Below are 12,665 nucleotides of genomic sequence, written 5' to 3'. Positions count from 1 at the left end.
AATTTCCAAATGGTAGCACACTGTATCCATTTCTGCTACAAACACCATGGGAAACCAACCCCTCAGGGGGTTTGAACACATTCCACTAGGGCAACTTCTACCTCTACAGCATTCCTCGGGGTAGTCCCTACCAGGGACATTCTGGAAGCTGCTACATGGAGTTCTGTTCACACCTTCACTGAACATTACCACCTGCCTATCTTTTCCAAATCCAGGGCGGGTATAGCAACAGCAGTCCTGCAGGGCATACTAGCCAGCCCCAACTTTTCTTGACTGCCTCCACCCATTCTTCAGCTTTCGGAATCAACCCAAGTGTGATGACTGCAACAGTGAAACATGAAGAACATAGTACAGTTGTGTACACTTACCTTAAATGTAGATGTTCAAGTGTATTCACTGTTGCAGTCCTGGTTTCCCACCCTCCAACCCCCTTGTCTTTCTCTCTCTCTCTCTCTCTCATCTCTTTGTCTGTTACTCATCCCTTACAGGGCTATTGTTATTTACTTTTTATTGGTGGTGTTTTTCCCACCATAACTTAGTTCCCTATGTGGGGGGCCCTCCTGACATTTTGGCAAGAAAAACTGATGTAATGGCGTCGGCTGCCTGTTTTTATACCCCTGGCGACCTGACGTCAACCCTGAAGTGACAGCAGCCGACGCAGAAATACTAAGTCTCTGGTATTCGGGCCAACTGAGGGCTACCTGCAGGCAGATAACCCAATTGTGATGACTGCAGCAGTGAATACACTTGAACATCTACATTTATGATAAGTGTACACAACTGTACTTTTTTTCATAAATCTGTTGAATTAATGAACACAAATTTTTATTGAAGCTTCTGACAGTTTTTCTTGTGGAAGTATTTTTCTTTCCTCTAATTGCTCTTTTAATTTTTTTGTATATCTTCTTTCTGGAAATTCTGGGCTTCTTGCATAATAGTAACAATACATAATTTCTTTCTTATCCTCAATAGTCCACTCTATTGTCTTTATGGCTCTTTTTTGGCCTATCAGGTGTTGTAATTTTTATGGAATGCTGCTTCCTTCTACAATGGGGCGGGGGTCATCCTCTCCCTCAGCCTGGCTTAGCCCCATTGTAGGAATGTTTCCGTGTCTTGAGGATTCTATACTGTCATTTTTTCCCTGTCCTGGCACCAGTGCAACTACCAGGATTGGGCACTTTTTTATCCTGGGTCTTGTGCACCCAGCTATCTGTTTTATTTTTTAGCTTACCTCTGTCCACAATATATGCTATATAAAATGCAATTTATATGTCAGTGTCATCTTGGTGATAATTTGTGAAAAACAGAGCCTGCCTCATGAAGGTGCTCACCAAGACTTGAGGATGATTAATTTCCAGCAGTACTACTCTCCTTTGCTTGCTGACGTATCTCTCCATTCGGACCCCTTTGTTAAATAAGCACACCGGTGGATACTCAGTCCTCCAGTGGCAAAGACTTACATAGAATACAAATAAAAAATTTCCTTTTTTCCATTGAAAAAGCCTTATATTCCCAACCTAAATTCAACCATTCCACTATTTAACATCAGTATATACGAAGTGAAACTGCAGCACTTCAATTTTCCTACACGCACAGATGTCATCAGTCCATGTTGCCCGAGATAATTCCATAAATCTGTATCAGTAGCACTTATAATCCTGTGAGTTTTTAGCAAATGTCTGTATTTCACAGTTTTAAAATAGACAGTAATTTTAATCTTTTTTTTTATTATATGGATAACTGGAAACCATTGTATTAGCATTTTTGTGAAGTGTTCAGAGTATCTAGATAGTATGTAATGTGTGTGTGTGTGTCTATGTATGTATGTATCTATATATATATATATATATATATATATATATATATATATATAGATAGATAGATAGATGTATAGATAATGAACTACTTTATTGAGACATCTTAACCAGGTACAGACAGATTTTTAATAAGCCAATGTTTATGAAGTGCCTAAACAAAACAGCAGTAAAGAAAACAGTAAAAATCACAAATCATGCCAATTTAATCTTGGTAATTATAGACCCATATGCCTGACCAGTTTTATCTTTGACTATGAAAGGCTAACTATGGAGTTGATTAATAAGGATATAGGTAACCTGCAGACTCTCGACCCAGCCCAGTTTGGATTCATTAAGGACAGGTCCTACCGACTTAACCTGGGCAGCTTCTTCAAAATCATTACTGAAGGAATGGATGAAGGCAAAACAGTACACACTGCATATTTAGACCTCTCAAAGCTGTTTAAAACTTTCCCACACTCAGCTATCGTATATAAACACTCCCAGCTAATTGTCAGTCCTTTTGTAACCAATTGGATAGCAAATTGACTTACAAATATAACCCAGGAAATTAAATGGGTAGCTTTTACCTCCTGTAGGAGAGGAATAAACTTGGTGCTATTATAAATTCCCCAGAGGATACTCAAGTCCTCCAAGAAGGCCTGTCCCGAACAAGTAGCTGGTGTCAAAGCTATGGACTAAAACTAAATGCTATGAACTGTATAATCCCACTGTTCAGAAAGCATGACTCACCGCTGTATCTGTCAGATTGACAAACACCCCCATTAAAACTGATCCAATATTTAGTGGTACAGGAACTTCTGTCATCAATGAACCTTCCTTTGATCACCACATATCCTTTGTTGTAAGGAAGCCCTTTTTCACTGCACAGCTTATTTCTAAAGGTATTGCTGCCAGATCCAGGAATGTAATAATTCCACTGTATTCTGCAATCATTAGTCTGATAATGCCCCTTTCAGTATCTACCTGTCCTAACACTTCTCACAAGTGGGATAGCCTCAATGCTTTCTCACTGAAATCAAGGGCCTAACTCTTAAAAAAACTAGGCAGACCATCTCAAAGCCTTGTCCCTCTTCTCTCAGTTACCATACAGGCTACAGACAGGTGACTTCTGCCTGATATTTTGACCTACATCAGACCAAATTCTGTCAGATCTCGTACACATTCACAAATCCAGTGGTATTGTAAACATCCACCCAAGGATCATTCACTTTTTTTCCCTCCCATTCTCCCTGAGCACATTCATAATAATATTCCATCACACATTAACTGAAACTAGAACCTGTGGCTTTTGTCTGCCTGATTGTAAAAAAATAGCAGTAAGTGAATTTTCAAAAGCCAGTGTTCCACATAGTGGGAGGACAAATCCTAGAGCTGAAATAGTGTCTGCAGAGGTATCTTACATTGATCAGGGCTCAGTGATGAAAGGAATAGACAAGTGATTTGATTTGTTAATCACAGAAAATGAACAGTTGATTATCTGATAGTAAGGTACAGTATATGTAAGCTGCGGTGTCTTCCAAATCAGATCCACTACAAGAGATCCTGCAGATTTTTCGGAGCTTAGAAATAAATTAGAATCTGCACAAAATAAAATATTTTTTTTTTTGCAAGAGAAGATGGAGAACTTTGAAGCCTGAGCCTGGTGAAAGAGCATGTCGCTTTTAGGAATTAGAAATTGCAAAGCAGTTATACTTCAACCACTTGTGGACTGCATTAGTATTAAAAAATATATATTTTTATTGAAAGTGCACACTGGGTCATTCTGGAATGCCTGAGAGGTGAATTGCTGAGACTGTTAGTAAGGTATGCCAGCTTTCAGATGAAAGAAAAGGTGTTATCTGTGCAGATTGAATAGATAAGTTCATAGGATCATAGATAAGTACTAGGCTAGCTGCCCTTTCAGTCATTTTTAAGCCTAGCCAGTTTCTCTTTTGTTGCTTTATTTAACCTATCCCACTGGTATTAGATTGGTCTTACCCATCCCACTGTCGAAAATTGTATATTATCCCTTTTGAGAATAATTGGGATCATCACATACCATGGACTATTTTTTGGGAACCCCTACATGGGATAAAGCATTTAGGAGCTCCCTTTGTCCATTAGTTGTACAAAGGAAATCCTGCAGTAAATTTTTTGATGATCATGCTATTTATCACTGCTGTAGTAGCCTTAAGTATATGGGTTATATCCTGCCAAGGATATGAGATGGCCAGATTCTAAAGCTTCAGGGTACCTTCCATGCACCCAAACTGTCAGGTAGCTCTAGTGAAGTCCTTTACAGCTTTACTGCCACAGAAGACTACTCTCCACTAAGGCTTTTGCCTTTTTTGCTTTGTGCTTTCCTTTGCTGGGCAGATCCTTTAACAGAAAAAAGCTTCCATTTTCTTAAATTTGTTAATGTTTTATTATTTTCCTCTTCAGGAAAGTTATTTTAAACCTAGGAATGTTGTATTTTAATGGACAGTCGTGAGACTGTAACATACTTTTAAATGGAGAGCTTGTTTTTTCTGTTTGTTTAAAGGTGGTGTAAAGTAACTGAGACAGAATTTCTCCACAGAAAAAATGTTATTGTACTTTTGTGGGGCTGACATAGTGTTTTAAACTGCTTTTTAATGTGTTTTTCTGTCAAAGTGTAACTTTTGTGGACTGATGTTTACCGGCAATTAGTGTTCCTGTTCTGCAAGAAAGAGGCACCATTTTTGGCTTGACCATGGAACAGACTACTGGACCCACAGTTGGTCCTTCTCCAAGCCACAAAGAGAAAAAAAATAAGCAAACAGCCTTTACCACCACAGCAGGCTAGCAATTTTCCTCAGCTGCAGGTGGGTGACTGTGCTGTATCCATTTGTTGCACCACAAACTAGTCCTGTTTAACCCACATCCGTCTTGTATAGCACCTACAGCCACTATGGACCAGGGATTCCTCTTTTCCTGAAGAGATTTCAGATTCTGAATCAGAACAGAAAGATCCAGATTTCTGATTCTCCCTGTGATTTGTTTTCTATGCAGAGATTTAAGTTGCCCTTGAATATAGACAGGGGTGAGCTTTATTATACATGGATAGGGAATCTGTTCCAGAGCAGCATTATCCTCTGTGAGATACACCCGTCCCTCCAAACCATTCTGTTATTGCAGAAGAGGTTTAGATCCTTAGTTTGCTGATATGCAGTAAATCCATCAGTTCTGGGTTGGAGGTTACTTTGTTTGACAGACACAGGCAATCTCTTAGCAGTCTGTAGCATACAGAGTATAGCGACAGGGCTTTGAGTCAGTCCACGTATAACATATTGTTTAGGGCTTCTTTCCTTTTAGTAAGGTATCTCTCTGGGTGTTCTTGTTGTTGCACGTGTCTGGACAGATGCATGAGGAGGCTGAAATGAAACTGAAGCAATATTGGTCTGCTTCTGTGGAAGAGGGAGATAGAGAGATTTGGTAGAAGGGCCACCAGCAAATAATTCTTACTCTAGAGTAAAGGAGATATTTCCTCTGTTCAGACAGTGAATGAGAGAAAGAGCAAGAGAGCAGTATTTGTAGCAGGATGACATTTTGAAATGGAAGGTAGTGTGTTAAGGGCTGAAGGTATTTGTAGTTTTTTTTCCTTTTGAATAGTGGGTGAGTAGCACCAGGATGGGTAACCAATTTTCTAATATAATGTTGGAGGTTAATAACCTGTTTCAGTCCCATGTAGTAAAATGATTGTGGTTGGAGGGAGGGGGATAATACATGGTAGTTTTAGCATAATGTGAGTGTTAATGTTACCTGCTCACCTTGGTTCTTGAATGGGTGGCATTGCTGAGTACTATGCTTATTCTCTGTCAGAGGATATATTCCTCCTCCTTGGAAGTCAGTGGTTTATAAATAGTTTTAAGTATATTAAATGGATGATGCTTGTTATTATATTAGTGCTGGTTAATTTTTTCATTTGCTTTTGCTAGCAGTTCATATTGACATTAAATTGTGCAGATTGAACCGATAGATAATGTACCTACTAAATTCTGTATGCTGTGTAGTTGTGGTTTGAAGTGTGTAGGCTGAGATGGTATTTTTATTGTAATGTTTGTTATTCTTGAAATGTTGAACATGTTGTTCACTGTTTACAATAAACCATTTTGATTAGGGGCAGGGGGGAGAGACCGCCCTCTGAAATTTTTCTGAAAACTGAAAACTTCTGCCGTAATGTTATGAAAGACTGAACCCTTGTTGCCTTACTACCTAAATTAATGCATATAGTACTGTATTGCCATGCTAAATGCATCAGTAGGAATTTATTTCTACCTGGATAGACAAACTGTCAGCTAGTTCTTACACATGAAGTGCCTTACTTTGAAAATTAACATTTTGTGATGTAGTAGTGAATCCACAGTGTAAGCAAAAAACTTCTTTTCTGAAGACGTTAGTTGTTTTTGTTTACCTATAATGTTTTACAGATATATGCATTGATGCAATTTCCGACTTTCATAGCCTTGTTCCATCTGCAGCATTACTTATAGCACATTTTTTTATATGGTAAAGTGAACATTTGTGCACAGCATGTATTGACAAGAGTTTTGTATAAGGTTGAAATATAACGTAAATGCAGTTTCTGAAGTTGTTTTGTATTCTTTTCGTAGCTGAGGAACGGGATGGTATGCTGAATTCCAGTGCTGAGTCTCTTGCATTTTCTAACATAAATAACAGCAGCTGCAACAACACACCTCGAAAAAGCTTTAACTTCGATGAACTACCCTCAGAATGTAAAGCCAACAGGCCCACCTCACTGTAAGTAGAGTTTAAAACTTGTGATATTCCAGGTCTGTGCTTCATTGTAGAAAATTCAAAGCTGGTTTAACAAAGGGCATGTACCGAGGAAGTTCTTGACTTTGCATGTGCTAGTTCAGAACAAGTTTTCATTCGTTTTACTTTACATTTTGCTGTTCCACCCGCCAAACTCATTTAATCACAGGAAATCTCTACAATATCCTTATGCTACCCTTAAACTATCTTTTCGATAAGAATTGTGTTTCTACAGCTGATTTGAACACGAACACGAGATGATTTAGTCAGAAAGTAGTTTAAAATGTCAAGAGAACAAAATCACTAATTTTATTATCTTTTCTTCTCATTTTTGTGCAAAATTACTTTACCAAGTAGTGTTGTCAGAATGAGCTACTAAATTACGTGTATATTCTTGTTCATAAGGTGAAGTATTTGTCCCGGGTACAAGCTTCAGTACTGCCAACCACTTGAGTTTTACTGTTCTTGTGTAAGCTGTATTTAAGTGCATGAACCCCCAACCCACCACAAAAAGAGTATAAAAGCATTTTGCCAAGGCATTAACATTTCCAGTACAGTACTTGGGGCTGAGCCTTTTTGGTTGTCATACTATCATGGTGGAATGCATTGGCATTTGTCTTTACAAGTGAATAAGTATATCTCTGCTGTGTGTATGCAGTGTGTCAGTATCAGTGCATTATCTAAGGAACAAATGTCAGTTGCAGACCTTGGTGACTGAATGGTGATGTTAGCAGTGATGTACAGCAGTCCTACTTGTTTCAGCTGAGTGATTTAGACTGCAAAACTGGTCTTCAGGACATCAAATAAGCTTTTGTTGAGGTGCAAAGTATAATACTTTTTACATTTATCCTTTTTATTAATTATGTCTTCCAGAATTATTGGAAGGATTAGTTGTGATTTTCTATAGCAGTGTACTGCATAATGCAGAGAAAGAATGGTATGAACTTTACCTCAATGTTTACTTAGGCTGGCATGCATCATGAGCTGCTGTTTGCTGTACCAGACATAATTTCACAGTAAGCTGTTAGAAATATCCTGTGAAATCCAGAAACTGTTTTAGTAATGCTCATTATTTGTTTATGTATTGTCTAGGTGACAGAGCTTAAGGGATTTCTTTTCAGTTAAGATACCAGCCAAAGGCAAGCTCTCACTATGTACATGCACACACACACTAGATTTAAAGGTGTTTGAATAAACATTACAAAATAAGGAGACAGGTAGCTTAATAAATTATTGTACAGTGCATATTAACTAAATTAGCAGGCAGATGGTTTCATGACAGATCACTGATGACACTTCCTTTGATGGACATCTAAATAACATCTTAACAACTTCAGCACTTTGCATGTATACCAGGTACAGTGATGCCCAATCTCCAGTTTTATCCCTTTACCCCAAAGGGTGTGCAATCACGGTGCTGGGTAGATATTAAATTACAGTGGTGTTGGGGCTGCAGGCGGCATACCTCCCTAAATACTTGAGTTAAACGTACCAAAACTTTTTGTCATTGTTGTTAATTTTCTGAGTTGCTGACAGTGAACTCTTTTTTGCCAAGTGTGCTGTCAGTATTTAGACAAGAATCCAAGAAATGTTTGTACTTAGTTGCAAAATGTAAGATGTTCATCATCAGATTGCTGTATGTCTCATATTCTGCCATAGAGAGGACAGCTGTCCAGCTTTCAAAGCCTAAGGATGGCCTAACCATGTGGCCTAGCCATGTGACCTAACTAATGCACAGCATGGTAAGAGCAGTATAGTCAGTGGTTATAGTGCCAAACCTAGAGAACTTTATTGCCTGCAGAGTGCACTCTTCCCCGCAAGCCTTGAATAATCGGTTGATAACTAGCACCTCTTCAAGGCTAGACACATAAGTATTCCATTGTGAAATACATTCCAATTTACCATGTTTTGTGAGGAAAAGTATAATTTTTCTATCAGAATTTAGTGCTATGGTCTAGGTATAGTGTTTTGGGGGTTGTCACTAAAAACTTGTATCTCAAAACTAAAATTTTTAGTCAGGAGGTAAAACGTACCATGGCTTCTCTACCCATGTGTTGGACACTTTTTTGTGCGGCATGGACCAGGCTTCCGGTTCTTCACTTCTTCTTTCCTCCATCCATAAGAAAAAAAATTTATATGGGAATCTCTGTTCTTGAAGTTTTCTTCCTCTTTACCTCAAAAGCTGATGATTGACTCTGCTCTAGTTTTTTTTGGGCAACTCAGACTCCTCATATCTTTCTCTTGTTATTTCTGGTGTTACTTCTTAGGAAGCCACTAAGAACAGAGAGACTGGCACATTCTTTCTGGCTGTTTGGCTGTCCTCTTCCTGCAAGGGAGATGTTTACTTGTCTGTAACAGGGAAAAATTAAAACACATAAATGTAAAAAAAAAAAATGACAGTGCTTATAAATATTGTGAAATCTCTGAACCATCTTTGGATTCTAGGCTGGTGATGTGGTAAATATACACACAGGTGGGAGCCAGATCCATCCCCCTTTCCAGACTATTTTTGGTAGCCTGGGAACTAGCAACTCAGCACAGTCTGAATTTCCGGGCTATTTACATTCCATCTGAGCAGAATGTTACAGTAGATGAGCTGAGCAGGACCAGAGCAGACAGACCCTCATGAATGGAAGTAACACCCAGGGGTCTTCCAGGAATTGATCCAGCTGTGGGGAACAGCTCAGGTAGATTTGTTTGCCTCCTTTCACAACAAATAGTTAAAGCAATTCTGCTGCAGGACTCTGTACAAAGACCTGAAAGACAGATGCCTTTTCATTCCCAAGGAGGGGATGTTCCTCTATGCCTTTCCACCCTTTCGTATGATAACAAGGGTTCTTCTGCAGATGCAGAAGGACTCTCAAGGATTATGCTGGTAACTCTGTTTTGACTCAGGCAAATTGGCCAAGGACATTTACCACAAGCTCTCTCGCAGGATGGACTTACTGACACAGGACAGGGATTGTTTGATACAAACCAACCATTAATTTCTACAACTCACTGTCAGGGTGATAGAATTTTAGAATTTTTAATAGCATTTAGTCACCTGTTTTTTCATTTTTGAGGGCATGCAACAGAAATGCTAAGAAATATGGTACTAGAAGATCATATTTGACTAAGTGGAAAAGATCTTCTAGTTGGTGCCAAGGAAAGAATTCAGTTCGTTGTAAGGCCCAGATGTCTTGGTGCCTCTGATTGTACATTATTTGTGTGCATTGTTACCCTCTCGCCTTTCTTACTCTTTTGCCAAGATTCATCTTTCAGCTCTAGGAGGGGAAGAATGCAAGACTCAATTGGATAAGGTTATATTTCCAACAGAACAAGATGTTTTGGGAATTACCTGATTTGAAGGGATGTTTCAAAGCTATACAGTTAAGGCTCCTTTACATAACACAAACAGCTATAATTCAAAGGGGAAAGGGATGATGATGATGATGAAACAGTGGGGAAGCTCAGTAAATAAAGATATGCTGGGGTTTTGGATGCAGACCCTTAAGGAGAATAACAATACCCATACAGAATGTTATGTTCATAAAGTAGCAGAAGATATTCTAAGAACTAAACCAACATGGGAATGGAGAAAGGAGATTTTGCTAATATGGATGACTGCAAGTAAGGGTACAGAGAACAGGCAAGAGGGGAATGGAATTTACTGGAGAAAACTGGCAAATGAAGCAAGGTATTGGGAGTACATAATTAGAGAGGGAAAGATAATAGAATGGAAAGAGCAAAGAATACATTTGGGCTGAAGGCTAGAGGCTGCCTTCCCTGTCAGGATTGATGTCAGACTATAGCCAAAGAGAAAGGAATGGGGGGTCCCAAGTGAAACACCATAACTGGTACAGTTTTTAATTGAACGTCAAACAGAAGTTGCTGTTAAAAAGGATATTTAGTAGGGCATATAAAATATTGCACAACAACTATAGGAATCAATCAGAAGAGGTTAGAAAGGACTGGGAAGTGAGATAGGTTAAGCAATTCACAAGTAAACAATTGAGTTTCAAGCCTGAAGTCTTCTAAAGCTAAGTACCCTGTTGGGGATCCTTTTTTCTTGCTCTAACCGATGTCAGAAAAAGTTAACAGTTGTCATGCCTGTGGAAAGCAAATACCTCACACATATTTTCATTCTTACTGCGTCACCTGTTTAAGCCCAGACCACGACATCCGTTGCTGCCGGTTTTGTGCCTTAACGCCCAAACTGTTTGTCGTCGGGCTATCTTTGTCACTAATTTCTTTCACTGTCTTTCTCCATATTCCGAAATGGCTTTGATAAGCCATCCGACTACCGATCTTCTGAAATAAACATAAGGATAAAGACAGAGACAGACCGCATCGGTCCAAAACTTCTGATGACACTTCCGTTAAGCTAGTCGCCAGTCCACCGGTACTCAGTGAGGCACCTTTGCAGCCTATGTTACCCGCTTCTACAGATTTGCAGGCCTCTGCTGAGACTTATTTGGAGTCTGGTATGCCGTGAGATGCTTCTTCAACTATGGAACCTGCGGATGTCTACCTTGGATGGGTCCAGAGCCGCTGTGCAGGCACCGGCTTCTGAGGGTGTATTTCAACCTTCCGATGTTCGTATTAAACTGACAACTTCGTTTTTGACCAAAACTACCAGTTTTTCAGTCCCAGAGTTCGGACTATGCCTAGAAAACCGATGACCAAAGTGCATGCTCAAGCTCCCATGCCACAGAAACAAATGCTTAAAATGGCTGAAGACCTTATTACTCTAATTAGGGGAATCCAGCCTTCCCCGTTAAAGACAAAGAATGGAATTTCCTTCTGATTCTACAGACTATGTGTCCGATGACTCAGATCCCTCTGATTACCAAGACATACCCTTATCTACCTATGAGGATTATGATGCAGAGGATTCCCTTCCCTCTGCCTCCCCTCCAGAAGATTTTTCTTTTGGTGAAACCTTGCATACCTTAAGAGAGCATTTTCAGTTGGAATGCCAAGACTATCCTCAGTCCATAAGGAGACTCAGATAATTTTTAGACTTGCCCCAGCACAGGCCTCTAGCTATACCCCCTGTCCTGGATATTGTGGATGATGTCTTCATGGAATCCAGTCTTACTCCTGACACTTTACCACCAGCTCCTAGAAAACCTGACCGGTACTACAGAGTACTTGACTCTCACAAATTTCTCTTTAAGAATCCTACTGCAGATCCAGAGACCATTTCACAGGGACCTAAAGGCATTAAGGCTGCTACAGCCAAAAACCCTACCCCTTTGTCCAAATCATATCTGTGGATAGAGATTCTAGAGCTTTATACAGATGGGGTAAGAAGGTGTATACTTCCGCAACTCTTACAATCAGGGCTTTGAATTGCCAGTTTCACATGTTGAAGTACCAGCAACATGTTATGCAACTAATTAAACAAAAATGTTGTTACTTTCAGATTGTGCAGAAAATAAGGATTTACAAGTTAATGCATTCTGCAAACCAAATTAGTAAACATACTTTGCAGTGTAGGTTTGATGCCTTAGACCCATCTTGCAGGGCTGCTGTCACTGAGTCTGTACTGAGAAGGCACGCTTGGCTGAAAGGAACAAATCTTGCCAGATGATGTCAAAGCAAAATTACTAGATTGTTTGTTTGGCACAAAAGCAGAAGAAGTTCTTAAAAAGATGGAGGACAAAGCTAAATCCATGCAAACTGTTAAAGATTTCTTACAGGTGCAGCCACCTAGATTCAGTAGGCATTGGCCTTCTAAAAACTGGTCCTTTACCAGCCCCTCCCAGGCCTTCTCAGCCCAAACCCAGGGGAAACAGACCACCAAGACTACAGTCTCAGGGTATGCAGAGATCTAAACAATGGAGTGCTCCCACCTCAAAAACAGGGAGTGGTAATCCACCCCCTTATGGAAAAAGTTCACAATTACTTTTCAATCATCCTTCCCAGCCATACCCAAGTACTTGCACCCCTAGGAGGAAAACTCACCCTTCATGCAAAAATCTGGATGTCCCTTACTCAGGACCGATGGGTTCTAAACATTGTATCCCAGAGATACAGATTCTACTTCCACTCTCTGCCAACCCCAAGTGGGTTGCCAGACATTCC

General features: G+C 39.7%; 1 protein-coding gene across 1 annotated transcript in view; it reads left to right on the top strand.

The window, feature by feature from the left end:
• Positions 1-12,665, top strand: part of ARHGAP26 (Rho GTPase activating protein 26) — a 3,815,868-nt gene that overhangs the window by 3,105,696 nt on the left and 697,507 nt on the right. The window contains exon 20 of the mRNA XM_044069158.1: positions 6,431-6,578. Within this exon, the coding sequence (XP_043925093.1) occupies positions 6,431-6,578 (148 nt within the window). The remainder of the gene's footprint in view (positions 1-6,430; positions 6,579-12,665) is intronic.

Source organism: Protopterus annectens, chromosome 4.part0 (assembly GCF_019279795.1).
Source record: "Protopterus annectens isolate FY-2018-M chromosome 4.part0, PAN1.0, whole genome shotgun sequence".
Classification (NCBI taxonomy): Eukaryota; Metazoa; Chordata; order Ceratodontiformes; family Protopteridae; genus Protopterus; species Protopterus annectens.
This window is presented reverse-complemented; position numbering and strand designations above follow the sequence as displayed.